At 35.3% G+C, this 17,961-nt stretch overlaps 1 protein-coding gene across 1 annotated transcript in view; it reads right to left on the bottom strand.

Moving 5' to 3' along the window:
• The window catches only part of PYROXD1 (pyridine nucleotide-disulphide oxidoreductase domain 1), a 28,634-nt gene extending 20,775 nt beyond the window's left edge, over window positions 1-7,859 (bottom strand). Inside the window, exons 1-2 of the mRNA XM_043563182.1 lie at window positions 7,681-7,859; window positions 3,247-3,327 (exon numbers count right to left, since the gene is read on the bottom strand). Of these exons, the coding sequence (XP_043419117.1) occupies window positions 3,247-3,327; window positions 7,681-7,764 (165 nt within the window). The 5' untranslated portion in view covers window positions 7,765-7,859. The remainder of the gene's footprint in view (window positions 1-3,246; window positions 3,328-7,680) is intronic.
• Window positions 7,860-17,961: the final 10,102 nt, after the last annotated feature.

Genomic DNA, 17,961 nt, shown 5'->3' with positions numbered 1-17,961 from the left:
TCTAAATCTCAATAGGTAAACACGCTAAAGTGTCTTCCACCTTAAAAGAATAAAACTTGGGGCACCTGGGTGGCTCAGTTGGTTAAGCATGTGACTTTGGCACAGGTCATGATCTTGTGGTTCATGAGTTCGAGCCCCACGTCGAGCTCTGTGCTGACAGGTCAGAGCCTGGAGCCTGCTTCAGATTCTGTGTCTCCCTCTCTCTGCCCCTCCCCTGCTCATGTGCTCGCTTGTTCTAAGAATAATAAATCAACAGTTAAAAAAAAAAAAAAAAGAATAAAACTCAACTTAATGCTAGTCTTCACGTTCTCTATTTGCTGCCACCCTATCTTTTCTCCTTTTGCAGCTAAATTTCAAAAGAGAAAAGTTTATCGTTACTGTCATTTTAGAGCTACCCCCCACTAATTTCTGAAAATGGTGTAAACTGTCTCAAAGTCACCAATAATTTACTAGATATAGGCACTTTTGAGTCATTATCTTACCTGCTATCCTTGGATCTGACACCACTGACCACTGCACTTAATTAAACTTTTGCCATCTTTGGCTTCAGGGAAACAAACTCTTCTTCTCTCATAGTTTTCCTCTCTGACTTAAGATTAATAAATAGGGTGCCCATTTTCAGGGCTTCCTTTCTCTCTGATCTTCCTTTAAGTGTCGGTGTTCCATAGAACACTATTATTGGGCTCTTCTCCCTGGGAAATTGCAGCCAATGCCTATGGCTGAGCTGGTACTGAGACAATGATGAATACCAACCTGTTATATCTCCAATTCAGTGTTCTCACCTGCTGAAAATGCTCCAAAAGTTTGGCATCATCTAAATTTTGGATAAAATACAATTCCACATCATAGCATACAAGCCCACCATGGTCTGCCCTCTGACTATTGGTTCAGCACTGAATTTACATTCCAGCAGAACTGAACTGATACCTATTACAACATATTATATAGTCATATACTTTCATCACCTTGGCACAGGCCTGCCTCCATTCAACCTCTTGTAAACATGGCAAGACCTACTTATTCTTTCAGTCTCAGTTTCAATCCACTCTCCTATGTAAAGCCTTTCTTGATCTCAAAGGCAGGCTCTAGCACTCATTCACAATATATTTATAAAAATAAATACGTATATATTGCAATACAACCGCAATTTTTTTTTTTGCCACTATAAGGATAATTACCACATTATAATGATAACTTTGTCTTGCAGATTTGTTACCATTCTGAGAAAGTGCTACTCATTAACCATGAGGGTTACAGAGCCAACCTGAATTGAAAACCTATCTATACACACCTTGGAGATTTACCCAGCCTCACTGACTCATTTACCTCATCTGTAAGTGGGGATAATATAAGAACCCATTTCATAGGATTACTTTAAGGATTAAATAAGTTAATGTATTTAAAACATTTAGAAAAGTGTTTGGTACATAGCAAATACTCCATAAATAACATGTTATTATTAATCTTTTTTCTCCTTTAGAAATTTCACATGCCATGAAAACATTTTCTTTAACATTAAACAAACAATACCTAATATAAAATAAAGTGTCCTTCTTACTCTTCCCTAAATCTCACACTACCCCACCACGACTGCCATCCCCCAACTCCAGAGATGACCATTAGTGACTTTTTGGTGTATGTTCTATACTTTCAATCTGTCTTCTGGGTGCTTAGCACACTGGCTCATACATAATATAGATGTTCAATAAATGATAAAAAGGATGCAATTTCCTACTTCTGAATATTAAGAATAACTGACATTTGCATAATGTTATTCCAATTCATTTTCACATATATTAGTATATCTTAAACTCCCAACCTCCTTCAAGTAAACAAGGAAGATACTATCCTAATATTAGAAGTGAAACAACTTAGATACAGAGATTTGCCAAGGCTACACAGCCAGTAAATAACAGGTAGGCCTAGAATCCAAAACTGTTTTTCTTCTATTATATAAAATTTACAAAATCAGCAAAAATTTAAGTCAAGTCTTATAACTCTGGAATAGTCACACCGAATTAAGTCTTCCAGAAAAACACTTATAAGACACAGCCAAACATCTTTCTCTTATGTATGTGCTCCTAGCCTATAATTGATTTTTTTTTTCCCATTAGAGATTAATAGCCACAATTTGTTCTCTAGTTCTCCCAATCCCTTAAGTCCTTTGGCCATACCTCAGTAGTAAGATATCTTACGTATCTCTAAGAAGGTTATAAAGGAAAAACATATCACACTAAATTACCCTTGGTCTTAGGGGTTTACAACATGAGAAAGTTTTATTTTATTATCAGGATCTAAAGGAAAACTTGTATTAAAGACTATAGTAGTATTCTTCACTGAAGTATGAGAAGAAATACTTCAGTGAAGTATGATTTACTTAATTTTTTTGCATAGCCATTATAACATTCATAATTAGAGCACTATAGTATATACATAATTTATAAATATATAAATATATGTATATTACAAGATCAGCCAAAACTTTTTAACAGGTGAGGTATCAGATCAAAAATGTTTATAGATCACTTTTCTATAACACTAAGACCCAAATGATCTTAGACTCCTAATGTAATATAAATTCATGGAACTACAAAGTGTTCTGAGATGCTTATTACACATCTGAAACATTAATTACCTACAAGTGTAAACTTAGCTGAGAAGTACTCTTCTGATATGCAAACACACAATTTATACACACACAACTACTTATAATAATTACATATATGTATTGGTATTCATATTTACATTTGCAAAGCATTTTTCCTCAAAAGAACTTTATTTAAAAATTTCTGAAAAGTAACTCTGAGTGGGAGGAAAAGATAGGAAAGACAAGACTAGGAATTCAACATCAGTTGGGTGCTTTTGGTATTTAATATAATACATTTATTTATTTATTTATTTATTTATTTGGAGAGCAAGAGCAGGAGAGGGGCAGAGAGAGAGGGATAGAGAGAAACATAAGCAGGCCCACCCTGCCAGTGCAAACCCAATTTGGGGCTCGAACTCACCAACTGTGAGATCATGACCTGAGCCAAAATTCAGAGTCAGACCCTTAACCAACTGAGCCACCCAGGTGCCCTGGTATTTAATATAATTCTAAACTTTGGGCTTTGGTTTTAAAATGACCATCAAAAGAACATTTATCATTTTAAACATTTTAAAAACTATAATTACACTAACTGCTGGGCAAGTTACTGAAATTACAAAAATATATATGACTAAGAAAGTTATATAAAGGATTCTTACCTGCTTGAAATTTGTAACTGCTTTAATAACAGGAGAAGCTGTTACCAGGAGAATATCTTCTGATGGAAAGTGAATAGCCAACTTATTTAAAGAAAAAAAAATTGGGAGAAAAAATTTCATAAGTAACTTTAGTTATTAACATATGTGACATGGGGGTGAGATAGGGATAATGCAATTTTAATAATGTTATTATTAACCTAGAAAACTAAAAAGTCACTTTTCCTCATCCAAAGGTCTCCATTATTCTGTGTCTTGTTCCTATTTATGGGGTAGTAGTGACTAACGTTCAACTCTAATACTGATAAAATGTATAATACGCTTATAATAAACACTAACAAAAACCTCCTGAATAAGAAAAATGATATTATCCCTTACTATCTTGCATACCAATGTAAAGTTGTCCTTCAAAGAATGAGAAAAAAAAATATCTTCCTAATTAACAGTTAAACCAACTTTTATTTCTTTTAAAATAGTATTTTCATTTCCCTTCAGTGGCATGAAATTACAGTAAATCCTTACTCATAAATATTCAGAATCTTAGCCTGACTTTTCCCAAGTGTTTTGGTACTCCTATTCTGCCTCTTCCAAATGCCCAACCAGTGTATACTCTGGAAAAACAAAACCATTTTAGTAGTAGCTTCAACAGTATTTAGAGGCTTAACTTGCTATTTTTTTTCCATCATTCTCCTCTGGCTACAACCTCTCTTTCACTTTAAACTTCCTGAAAGAATTTTCTTAAATCATACTCTGGTTCCTCAACCAATTCTATTTCTCCACCAATTTCTATTTTTTTCCCTACTATACTGTTAAAACTGAGCATGTTCAATCAAAAAAACAAACAAAAATAAATAAATAACCAAAAATAATATTAGAATGAGAAAATGAATCCAGTAAAGGATACAAAATTGACATACAGAAAACGTATGTCAAGTTTCTGTACACTAGTAACAATCTATCTAAGAGAGAAATTAAGAAAACAATCTCATTTATAACCACATCAAAAAGAATAAAATACCTAGGAATAAATTAAACCAAAGAAGTGAAAGACCTGTACTCTGAAAACTATAAGCCACCGATGAAAGAAATTGAGTAAGACATAAATAAATGGAAAGATCACGCTCATGGATTGGAAGACTTTATATTGTTAAAATGTCCATACTACCCAAAGCAATCTACAGATTCAATGCAATGCCCACCAAAATAGCAATGGCATTTTTCACAGAACTGGAACAAAGAATCCTAGAATTTGGATGAAACTGCAAAAGACCCCAAACAGCCAAAGGAGAAAGAAGAACAAGGCTGGAAGTATTATGCTTCCTGATTTCAAACCACACTACAAGGCTGTAGTAATCAAAACCGTATGGTACTGGCACAAAAACAGACACAAAGATTAATGGTATGGAACACAGAGCCCAGATATAAATCCACACATAGATGGTCAATTAATCTATGACAAAGGGGGCAAGAATATACAGCGGGAGTGGGGGAAGTTTCTTCATAAATGATGTTGGGAAAATGGGACAGCTTACATGCCAAAGAATGAAACATGACCACTGTTTCATACAAAAATAAAGTCAAAATGGATTAAAGACTTGAATATAAGACTCGAAACCATAAAACTCCTAGAAGAAAACATAAGCAGTAAGCTCTTGAACACCAATCTTGGCAATATTTTTTGAGCCATTTTCCTCAGGCAAGGTTAAACAAAGCTAAAACAAACAAAAGAAATTATGTCAAACTAAAAAGCTTTTGGAAAGAGAAGGAAATCATCAACAAGACAGAAAGACAACCTACTGAATGGGAGAAGATACTTGCAAATCATACATCCAATAGGGGTTAAGATCCAAAATATATTAAAAACTTACACAACTTACTATTAAAAAAATTTGTAAATGGGCAAAACTTGGATAGACATTTTTCCAAAGAAGATAGATGGCCATTAGATACAACAAAACATGTTCAGTATTGCTCATGCAAATCAAAACTACAATGAAATATCACCTCACCCCTATCAGATTGGCTATTATGAAAAAGACAAGAAATAACAAGTGTTGGTGAGGATGTGGGGAAAAGGGAACCATTGTACACTGTTTTTCAGAATGTAAATTGGTGCAGCCACCATGGAAAACAGTATGGAGGTTCCTCAAAAAATTAACAATAGAACTACCATATGATCCAGCAATTCTACTTCTAGGTATGTATGGGAAGAGAACCAAAACACAGCTCAAAGAGATACATGCATTCCTATGTTCACTACAGCATTATTTAAAATAGCTAAAATATGGAAGCAACCTAAGTGTCTACTGATGAATGGATAAAGAAGAGGTGGTATAAATATATTCAATGAAATACTATGCAGCTATAAATGAAATTTTGCCATTTTTGACAACATGAATGGACCCAGCGGGTATCGTGTTAAGTGAAGTAAGTCAAAGAAAGACAAATATTATATGATTTCACTTATTTGTGGAAAACGAAAAAACAATGCAAACAAAACAGACTCATAGACACAAGAAACAAACTATTAATGGAGTGGAAAGGGATTGGGGCTGGGGGGAAGAGGGAAAAATAGGTTAAAGAGATTAAGAAGAACAAATTTCCAGTTATAAAATAAATAAGTCATAGGGATGTAATGTACAGCATAAGGAATATAGTCAACACTGTAATAACTTTGTGTAGTGACAAGGGGTAACTATGCCTATTGAGATGATCATTTCATAATGTAAAGAAATAGCCAATCACTATGATGTACACCTGATGAATACTGTATGTCAATACTTCAGTAAAGAAAAAAGGAGCATCTTGAATTCACCTCCAGACCCTTAAAATTCACTAAATTTTTTAAAATATCACCTTATTTGAACTTTCTATAATATCTGATGATATTACCATTCTTTCCATCTTTCTTCTCTTTATATATTGTTATTTCCCCACTTTGTTTTCATTGCTATACCTGGCTTCAAAATTTCTTTATACTACCAAATTCACCTTCCAGTTGACCTTCCAGTCTCATTTTAACCAGCTGCCCCTGCCCCAAACATACTGGAGCTAATCAACTCTCAAAATATTTCATTTGATCACATTACTCCACTGCTCAAAATCATCTCACTTCTTGCAAGTTCTGGCTAATTTTTTTGTTTGTTTGTTTTATTTTAGAAAGAGAGCACAAGCAGGAGAGAGGGGCAGAGGGAGAGAGAGAATGCCAAGCAGTCCCCTCGCTCAGTATGTAGCCTGCCACGGGGCTCGATCCCACAACTGTAAAATCATGAGCTCAGCTGAAATCAAGAGTTGGACATTCAACTAAATGAGCCACCCAGGTGCCCCACTTGTTAGTTATTAGCAAGACTTAATAAGATACTTCATGATGTGGTCTCTCCCAGCCTTCCCAGCTTCATCTCTGGTCACCTCCCCAAGCACCATGTTCTTTAAGCTTTGCTGCTCTCAGTAGTGCTTTCCTACCTGAGATTATATATCCTTGCCTCCCTTTGGACCATCTAGTTTTTCTTGTCCACCTGGTCAACCTTTACTCATTTTCTATACTGAGACAAAAGGACACCTCCCCCTAATTCATGCCCTGTCAACTCGCCAGACACCCTTAGGTTGGCAAACACACTGATGAAATGGTTCATTCACATGTCTCTTCCACTAGATTGCGAGTCCCTAGAAAGGAGGTACCATGCTCTGTTTGTGATTACTCAGCCCTTAGTACCGTACCTGGATAACAGGTGTTTCACTTGGTGAAAACATGGAAAATACACACCTAAAGATTAGAAGTTTGAAAACAATTCTTGGATTTCCTGCACTACTTCTGTGACTTCAATGATTGCTTACATTTACTTTATATCAACAAAACAATTCTTTTTGGAGTGTGTGTGTGTGTGTAGCCTGATTATTCACTATAATTAGAAAAGCATTCCCCAGCTGCTTTTAATCCCTTGTTGATTGTTTTACAGAACATTACTACAGATGAAATCTCTTCTATCTTGGGAGTTCAAAGTATAGGAAACTACGTAAGGGTTTTTCAATTATTTACGAGGAACTAAGGACCTGGCATCTACCTGAAACCTGAATTCAATCAGCTAACGAGCAATGGAGGCTGAATTTTCTGACCAACTATTTACCAGTTTAAGCCCTCTTGTCTGCTCTGGCATAACTAGCACCACAGCCTGGTTCAGTCAGCTTTGGGGTCCCACCTGCCAACAACTTGCTCCCCACTCCTCTTCCCTAGGCCTAAGGCGAAGCTTGCGAGGTACCAAGAACTTCGTAGAGGGGCCGCGACGCAGTCTCTAACATTTGAAAACAAAGAGTGCTGGGGCGGGGGGAAAGAAGCGTCTAAAGCGGGATCTGGAAGGACAAGGTGGGGGCGAGAGGGTGCCTTGAGTGCCACCGCCGCGGGGTCAGGGAAGAGGCGGAACTGTCGACGCGTCAGCCTACCTGCTCAGCACAGGTGACACCCGCGATGCCACCGCCAACCACCACAAACTTTCCCGCCATCGACGGAGGGCGCGCTGCCTCCATGATCTCAGACTCCTAGCGGTTTTCTGGCAACCGGTGGGCGAGCCGCAAGGGTTCTTACCCTGGGAGCGGAAGTCAAGATGGGCGGCCACTTCCGGTGCCGGGGCCTGATCCTGAGACTCTGAGCTACGGGTGGCCAGCAGTTCACACTTAGTGTCCTCGCGTATCCGCTTAGAGCCTCGTTTCCGCGGTAGAAAGACGTGTGTTTGATTCCAGGGTTTCGTTTTACTGTCAGCACACCTGAATAGAATTTTAACACATAGATATGATAAAGAGAAGACCAAAATAATAATAATAATAATAATAATAATAATAATAATAATAAATTTAAAAAAATCTAACAAAATTAAAGTAAAAAGATGAGTCGCCAAGAGAAGCTTGGCAGATTGCCTAAACACAGACCAGAGTTCTCACAGGACAGGGCACTCAGAATAAATAAACTGCCCTGAAGTTTTCACTATTGGTTCTTCGAGGAATTTGACATTGAGTCAATTTTAAACTCATATATCATAAGTAATATAATCCTTCCCTACCTTCTGCCTGGCAAACCAAGATTTGATATTTTGAAAGCACATTCTTCATGATATATTAAAGCAAAGCAATACTACTGAATTGTTCTGAGAAGTTATTTCCATTTGCAATTTTGACCTCAGCTAAAATTTTCAGTAGTATAGAGAGTTGCTCACCATTTTGTCAAGATAAATGAACATTCCTTCCAAGTGTCCAGTAAATAGCATGTGTGAAGGAATTTAATATCCCCAAGGTAATTTTATTGCTAATACCTTTTTTGTTGTATTCGTTTTGAGAAATGACTAAGTTTTTAAAAAATATTTTTTATATTTGTATTATGGTATTCACTATTTTCATTATTTTGCTATTTACTATTGCCTTTACTGTCTCATATAACATGTTTCCTTAGTGTTGTACTATAATATTAAGAAGGTACAATATCTCTAAGTGGCTGACTCTAAAACTGGTAATTGCAACCCCCCCTTTAATTCTTTAAACTCTGTAAATAACCATTCTGGATGAATAGAAAACCCTACCATGTAATTATATATATTTGCTGATATTCTAATAATTATTTAATAATTATTAAATACTTAATTTCCCAAATTAAATAGTAGTTCAATTGTGAGTTTAATTCCCATTACTAGCTTAGACAACCAAACAAAACATTTCTAAGAGGAGGAACTAGTACTTTAAGCCCATTGTTTACTTCTGTAGCTTCTTATTTTCACATGATCTCACTTACACTGTGCTCTAATTAGATTGAACTGCACTGGCAGCACCCAGGATATGGTATGTTCTTTCTTTTCGGAGCATTTGGACATAACTTTTCCTGTGATATTCTTCCTCCAACTAATTTTCCCTAGCTAAATCCTTGCTGACCTTTGGTTTCAACCAGCCATTACCTCCCCTAAAAAGCTTTACCAAATGTTGTTGAGACTGAGCTAGGTGTCTTCTCTGTATGTCCCAATAGCGCCTTGTCATACCCTGAGTTTAGACTTATATCACCTTATTTTAAAACTACCTATTACTCACCTAACCCTCACACCCCACCACAATAAACTCCTTAATCTTAGGGATTATTACTAGTCTCCCTTTGTAGTCCCAATCTTCAATTAGTAGTGAGTGCTCAATGTAAATGTCCTGAATGAATTAGTAATTAAGTGGAGCATGAGACTGCCTGTGAGTTCCCTAAAGACTTTTAGATTCATTTTCCAGGGTCAAGATCTTCCTGTATATTGAAAGCTAGCTCCCCTTTAGGATGGGCAAAGAGAAGAACAGCCTAGAACTCAAGCATCTGGAGGAAATGGAGAACGGCCAGTGGAATGGAATTATTGTTTACTTATCTTGATACTTAACTATTTTTCATTTTAGCGTATAAGGTAGCGTATAAGCATTTTAACATTAGCTATATTGAAGATAAGATAAATTAAAATTGTTTTCTGATAAATAATTAAAATATTTCCCACAGCTAGTTATTATAGTAAGGGAAGAAAAAGGAACACCACTTTGTATTTATACTTTTTGTTTATTGAAATTGTAGTTCCCATAAAATAAATGGAGGTATAAAGAAGGTGAAGCACGATCTCGCGGTCCGTGAGTTCGAGCCCCGCGTCAGGCTCTGGGCTGATGGCTCAGAGCCTGGAGCCTGTTTCTGATTCTGTGTCTCCCTCTCTCTCTGCCCCCTCCCCCGTTCATGCTCTGTCTCTCTCTGTCCCAAAAATAAATAAATGTTGAAAAAAAAAAAATTTAAAAAAAAAAAAAAAAAAAAAAGAAGGTGAAGCATATTCCCTTCCAATGAGAAAAATGCTAAAATAGGGTATCAAGTAGATATGGCTAATTTGATATAAATACTGATGTCAGAACAGTTGCACCAAAGAATTTTACCTGTTTTTAAAAGAAAAAATACGTTGTTTCAAATACTACAAACACTGCATTATCTTCTCCATTATTATTTTTTTAACTTCACATTAACCCAAGACAGACTTACATGAAAGTTTAAGTAAATTTTCCATTTTTAGTCTTGAAAATTCTTTCAGGTTTACATGAGATTTTGGAATTCTAGCCATCAAAATGATCTCAATCAAAATATATTTGGTAGCAACAATGATTCATATACATGCCAACCTGAACATATCAAGCTAAAAGTGAAAAGAAATTCAAATTTCATCATTAGCCCTGGGAGACACAAGTATATAGCCAATTTCTGGCTTGGTTCAGGTGAGGTTATTTATTGTATAGATCACATTTTGAAAAACAGCTGTTTAAAAAACATTTTGGGGATGCCTAGGTGGCTCACTCAGTTAAGCATCTGACTTTGGCTCAGGTCATGATTTCCCCATTCGTGGGTTCCAGCCCTGTGTTGGGCTCTGTGCTGACAGTACAGAGCCTGGAGCCTACTTCAGTTTCTGTGTCTCCCTCTCTCTCTGCCCCTCCCCTGCTCATGCTCTGTGTCTGTCTCTCTGTCAAAAATATACATTAAAAAATTTTTTTAAAAAAGTTCTAAAAAATCTTGTTATTATTGTGACTGTGGAACTGCATTCACAAAGGGAAATATTTTTCTTCAGGAAGGCTGTGCAATGATTTCACTTTTTGACATCTTTGAAGTAATCTAATGTATCACCAGTTATAGAATAGTTACAGCATCTGGTATTTGAAGAGAATTAGACAACCATTTATTTCCTCCTTTTTTTGCCCCAGCCATCTGCCCCAGGAACCTACACTATATTTTTGTTGTTCTTTGTATTGATTAATGCTCCATTTGAATTTTTTTAACGTTTATTTATTTTTGAGACAGAGAGAGACAGAGCATGAACAGGGGAGGGCCAGAGAGAGAGGGAGACACAGAATCTGAAGCAGGCTCCAGGCTTTGAGCTATCAGCACAGAGCCTGACGTGGGGCTGGAACTCACAGAACGCGAGATCATGACCTGAGCTGAAGTCAGACGCTTAACCAACTGAGCCACCCAGGCACCCCGATTAATGCTCCATTTGAAAAGGAATGTTAATATCAATTATCAGACAGCCATGACTTATGGAATCATGATGTAATTATTTTCCTCATATTTAAAAATAATTTAGAAAAGTGTCATAACATTATATAAACCTAATATTATAAAACTTGAATAACTCTTTTAACAATGCTCCTATTTTCCTTTTACATATTTAAGTCTTTTTGCTTTCTGTCCTATGATGATCCATTTTTTTTTCACCTGCCCCTAAATGCACTTGTTTCTCAAAGTTCTATTCTCTGTGAAGTTCTCTTCCCTTTCTATTTTCCATTTCTAACATATCTGCTCCTCTGTTGCCTATTGGATATACATTCTTCCCTTTTTTCCTTGCTAACAGAATCCTAATTTTGTTAAAATTTACAAAGTGCTACCTACCTGGAGCAGAGACCTGAGGGGGAAAGAGTAAGATATGAGGTGAGAAAGGATAATGAAAGAGGTAGACAAATTAAATAGAGCTTTGTAGGCTATGCGAGGACTTTGGTACTTATTTAATGAAATGAGGAGCCATTGCAAGGTTTTGAACATAAGAGTGACATGCTCTGAAGGCAAGGTCAAAAGCAGAGAGACAAAATGCAGCAAGTGAGAGGAGATGGTGCCTTGCATCAGGAAGAAGTACTTGAATTCTGGATATATTTTGAAGGAAGAACCAACAGGATTTGGAGGGTTGACCATATACTTTTTATCATGTCTATTAGATATTTATAAAACTGAAAAGGGATTCTATTAAATATTATGCCAAGACAAGAGACATAAATCAGAACTGTCCTGGACAAAAGTGGACATAAAATCATTAGTCATTAGTGACCTTGAAAGAACTTCCCCTCCCTGCCCTTTGCAGAGCATTTCTTTCTCTTCTTTCCTCTCCAGTCAAACTGTCCAATAATCCACAAAAATTTATCCATTTTGAAACTGTTTATCCTGGGTCAGAAAAATGTCTTCTGACAAAAATCATCATTGAATGAGAAAGAGAAGGAAGTATTGCTTTAGAGTTTTTGGCTTAAGTAGCCAAATAGATGATATACCATCCACTGAGATGGGGGAAACCTGAAGGTGGAATGGCACCTTTTTGTTTGTTTTTGTTTTGTTTTGTTTTGTTTTGTTTTGTTTTGTTTTGTTTTTGAGTGCGAGAAGGAGGAAGGAGAACATCAATTCTAATTCAATTTTTCATATGTTATCTTTGATATATCCAGTAGAGATGATAAGTAGACATATATCTGAAGTTTGGTAGTAACATCCAGCCTGGATACATCAGTTTGGGAATGATCAGCCTATAAGAGGTGTTTATAAGCCATTAAATTAGATGAGATCACTGAGGAAGTTTATATAGATTAAATAGAGAAGAGAACCAAGGACTGAGCCATGAGGTATTCCAGTGTTACAAGATCAAGCAGAGGAAGGGGGTGGGAGTCTCACCAGAGGAGACAGAAATAAATCACCCATAATACAGGAGAAAAATAAGAGATGTAGTGTCCTAGAAGCCAAGTGAAGAGACTTTTCAGGAGAAAGGAATGATAGACTTTGTCAAATGCCACTAATAAGTAAGAGAAGACTGAAAAATATCCATTAGATTTAATAATGGAAAGGTCATTGGTAGGTTGACCATATGAGTTATTCAAACTTGACTTTTCAAAAACCGAAAGGGAGGGTGGATGTTAATTATGATGCTAAGGTAATAGGCATAAATCAGAACTGACCTGGTCAAGATTGGACATAAGTTCACCTTTGTCACTTGTGACCCCTTCACAGAAATACTACTTCTTTTCTCCTTTTCTCTTAAGTATGCTCCAGTCAGGCTTTTGGACCCACATTCTATAGAAATTGATCAGTTTTGAAATTGTTTTTCCTAGATCAAAAACAAATGTCTTCTGGACAAAGGTAGTATTGAATGATTGAATTCTAGGATTACATAACATTTTATCTTTTGCTATATTTTGGTCAGAAAATATATATATATACATTTACTTCAGTAGGTTGATCTAATTTACCTAGATCAAGGGTTCACAAACTTCCCTTGTGAAGGGCCAGATAATATAATATTTTGGCTTTACAGAACATATGGTCTCTCTCATAACTACTCAACTCTCCCATTGAAGCATGAAAACAGCCATAGACAATATGTAAACAAATTATCATGACATTCTTCCCATACAACTCCATTTATGGACAATGAAATTTGAGTTTCATATAATATTTACATACTTTTAAAAATTAAGCATTTTATATTGATACAATTGAAGATTCACATACAGTTATAGGAAGTACCATAAAAATATCCATGTACCTTTACCCAGTTTCCCCCCAATGGTAATGTCTTGAAAAGCTACAGTACAAATCACAACCATATGGAACATTTCCATTACCACAGGATTGCTCATGCTTCCTTTTTATAGCCACACCTACTTCTCTACCACTGTCATCTCCTTAACTCCTGGCAACCACTAATTTGTTCTCCACTTCTGTTATTTCATTATTTAAATAATTCCATTCTATAAATGGAATAAGACAATAAGTAAACTTGTAGGATTAACTTTTTTCACTCAGCATCATTCTCTGGAGATTCATCGAGGTTGTTGCATGTATCAATAGTTAAATGTTCTGTTTGCAAAAGTGGAAGCTCCCTTACCTCTTTAAATCTTTATACATAATTGTTCTATATTCTGTGCCTGAAATTTCCAGTATTTGCAGTTCTCAGTAGTCTAATTCTGTTTGTTACTTCTTCTGACTCTCACTCACTTTTTCTTCTGTTGAAACCCAGAGGCACTGGTGACTTGGAACCTTCCTCTAGAATTTTGGCTCAATGAAGGAGACTCATATTTGGCTTCCCTCTGTTGCTTTTGGAGTAGGGTATACCATCCCAATACTGGTATTTCTCTGGCCTTTAGTTTTAGAACAACCCAGGTGCAGGTTGGGAGTGGGAGTAGGGTCATAAAGTTTTACTATCCTTATAGACCTCCCCTACTTCTGTGGAGACCCATGACATGTTGAAAAAAAAGTATGTTTTCTTTCCACAAGCTGGAGATGTTCTGGAGATGATATTGTGTAGTGAGAAAGTCTCTTAGTACACTTACCTGACATAATGCTGGAAACAAAGGTCAACATTCCATTTCTATATGTTTACTGATTATCCTCACATTTCAATACATATGTACATTGTACTGTCCTCAAATGCGTATATGCTTCCAATATTTTCCCAAACAACTCAGGAAATTTAGCATGATTTAACTTCTCTTTGATATGCACCATCTCTCATCTTTACACATAGTTTTGGCCATTGAGTATATATATATCAATTTGTATAGTTTTTATTTTTTATATTTTGTTTACATTTTTAATAAATTATTTTTATAAGTATCAAAATTATGCATGAAAATGTCAGGAACTACAAATCTTTCAGCAAAAATAATAGTATTTGTTACTTTTCTCCATTCACAAACACACCCTCATTAAAGAAAGTTACTTTTAATATTTTTTTTTCTCTGGTATCACCTCTTTTTTTTTCCAACTAAGAACTGGATTTATGCTTTTTATCTGCTTCTTCCTATGGAAGATGTAATTCTCTTTAACCCATTGTATATGTAACTACACAGACAAATACTCCTTTTGATAGCATCCCGATATAGTCAATTATCATTTTGATTAAATGTTTGTCAATGTTTGTATAGTTATGACTGTGTAAATATTATTCACAGCTGATATTACAATATGAATACCTTTCTTGTCTTGTATAACTTTTTTGTTTTCCTGGAATCAATGGTTGCCTTGCCTTTTTACTTGCTTACTTTTTATTGTTGTTATCACTAATTTCTTCCCAAACTGTCCAAAAAATGAAGATATGACAGGGACATAGAAAATTAATATATTGAGTACCTACTATGTGCTACTTACTTCCCTCATGGAGTTAACATTCTAGATCAGTAAGTTCAAACAGTTAATATTCCAGCTCAATAACTTCAAACACATCAGTAATGTAACAGTTTTGGGTTTTCCTTATAATTTTCCTTCATTGAGCCCTTCATTCCCCCGATTCAGTTGAAATGAATTAATACGAAACTTAGTAAAAGGGAGACAAACTGAAATTATGAATTAACATGGTAGAAGCAAGTCCAAGTATATCACTAATTAAAAGAAATATAATTACTCAACTCACCAGTTAAAAGATACAGATTAATAAATAGGTCAAATAATCTAAATGTATAGTATTTACAAAAGAAACACCAAATATAAGAACATGCAAAGATCAAAAGTAAAAAAAAAATTTAAAATATTTACATCAGGCAAATGTTAGCCAAGATAACGTTGGTATAGTTATTTATATCAGATAAATTAGACTTTGAGGCAAAAAAATTATAAAGAATAAAATAAATCATCACATAATGATAAAGATTGCAATACATTTTGAAAATGTAGAATTTTAACCCTTAAAATACATGAATCAAAATTGATAGACATTAGAGACATTGATACATCCACTATTGCACTGCCAAATAAAACTAAAACAATTTTGTGACAAGTTTGATGTCTTTTATTCGAGGGAAAACAATTCATGGGTTGGGGGGTTACACTGCCTCATAAGCAGTGGAACAATGTTCCCAAAGGATTTGGGACAAGAGGGAGTTTTGTAGAACTTTAGAGGAGGCCACTTTGAAACAGGACATGATTGGCTGGGAGGTCAGGGTAGCATCTCCTATTTTCTAGGGTAAGGTAAGCTAGCTAAAGCTAAGTTGGAGGACTGTGTTTGGTGTATGTTAGGATTCTTTGACAGGTGCTTCTTGTAAGTGCAGGCTGAATTAGGTTTACATTTGTGACGTGGGCCAGGTACTGGGGTGACCTCCATTTTGAGGGGCCTGACATACAAATTAAGTTTAACAGTACTGAATGTCAGTACACTCTTGTGATTATTGATAAGTCAAATATAGAAAAGGCTGGAACTATTTTAAACACCTAAACAATACTATTAACAAGCTAAAACAAGTTAGACGTTAGAAACAACAAAGCATAAATACAAACTCCCCACATTTGGAAATTGAAAAAAATGCTACCAAATAAGTCATAAGTTAAAAAAAAATAATGAAAACTAAAAATGGTCTAGAACTGAATGGTAAGAAAATAGTATTCACCAAAATAGTATTTACCTCAAGGACTTACATTAGGAAAAAAAGAAAGTATCACAATCAGTGAACTAAGCATCCATCTTAAATAAGTCATAGGACCTTTCTTCTGGACTGAAGTCCAAGAGTGTAAGTCATAGCACTGTAACATGGTAGAATCTTGGTCTTTAACCCTAATCCTTTACTATGGCATTCATTAATGGGAAAGCAGCAGCCCTCAGGGGCTGAGATCCAAAAGTTACAGAACCTGGGGTCTGAGCCTTCACCTTAACAATCTATCAAGAATGATTGCCTCAAGGACTAAACAGGAGCTGATTTCCAGTGGAGCTTTGCAGGGGCTAGTTTACAGAGAATTAGTTTTGAACAAATTAACTCTTACTTGTCAACGAAGGAGAAAGCTCAAAATTGGTTCTTTTAGAAAACTAACAAAACAAATTCATCAATGCAATTCAACAGATTAAGAGAGGAAAACATATTAGCATTTGATTAATAACTGAAAAAATCCAACAGGAAATCATGGTAAATATTCTAAGTAACTCAGGAATAGAAAGAAAAGGATCTTAAACTTATAAAATTATTTATTAAATGATTAAATTTGACAAAAGATATTTGTTATATCTATAAGGAAATTATGAAACTTTATTTAGAAATACTTTTTTAAATTCCAGATAGAGATACTATGTTCATAGATAGAACTAAATATCATACAGATGGCATTTCTCACCAAATTGATCTATAGATTCAATGCAATTCACAAACATGACACTTGATAAGATTATTCTAATTTTATATGGTCAAGTAAAAGGTCACAAATAGGGTGTTTCTAAAGGAAAGTCTGTGGAAGGGTGGACTTAGTCTATCAGATTCTAATAATTATTATAAAGACATAATAATAAACACTGTGTAGTAACATTGCAGAAATAGATAAACTGACAAATGGAATAAAATTAGAGCCCAGAAAGAGGCCCAGATGTGCTTGGAATTTTGGTATGACTGTGATGACATGAGAGATAAATGGGGAAATGAGAAATTGTCTAATAAATGGACCTGGAGAAAACTATATCCTTATGGAAAAAGATAATATTGGATTAGTATATCATATCATATAGAAAGATCAACTTCAGATATATTAAATATCTACTTATCAAAAACAAAATTTTAAAACATGACATGAAAAAATTTAGTTTAAAAAAATATTTTTGGACAGAGTTTTATTGTCACAAACAGGCATTGGCAATAAATTTTTAAAAATTGAAAAATTTGGGGTGCCTGGGTGGCTCAGTCAGTAAAGCATCCGACTTTAGCTCAGGTCATGATCTCACAGTCTGTGAGTTCGACCCCCGCATCGGGCTGTGTGCTGACAGCTCAGAGCCTGGAGCCTGCTTCTGATTCTGTGTCTCCCTCTCTGTCTGTCCCTCCCCCACTCATGCTTTGTCTCTCTCTGTCTCAGAAATAAATAAACATTTAAAAAATTTAAAAAAATAAAATAAAAATTGAAAAATTTGACTATACTAAAAAGTAAGAATTTTTGTTCATCAAAAGCCAACATAAAGAATGAAATGACAAGTAAAA

This window comes from Prionailurus bengalensis, chromosome B4 (assembly GCF_016509475.1).
Source record: "Prionailurus bengalensis isolate Pbe53 chromosome B4, Fcat_Pben_1.1_paternal_pri, whole genome shotgun sequence".
Lineage (NCBI taxonomy): Eukaryota > Metazoa > Chordata > Mammalia > Carnivora > Felidae > Prionailurus > Prionailurus bengalensis.
Note: the sequence above shows the minus strand (reverse complement) of the source record. Positions and strands in the feature narration are given on the sequence as shown.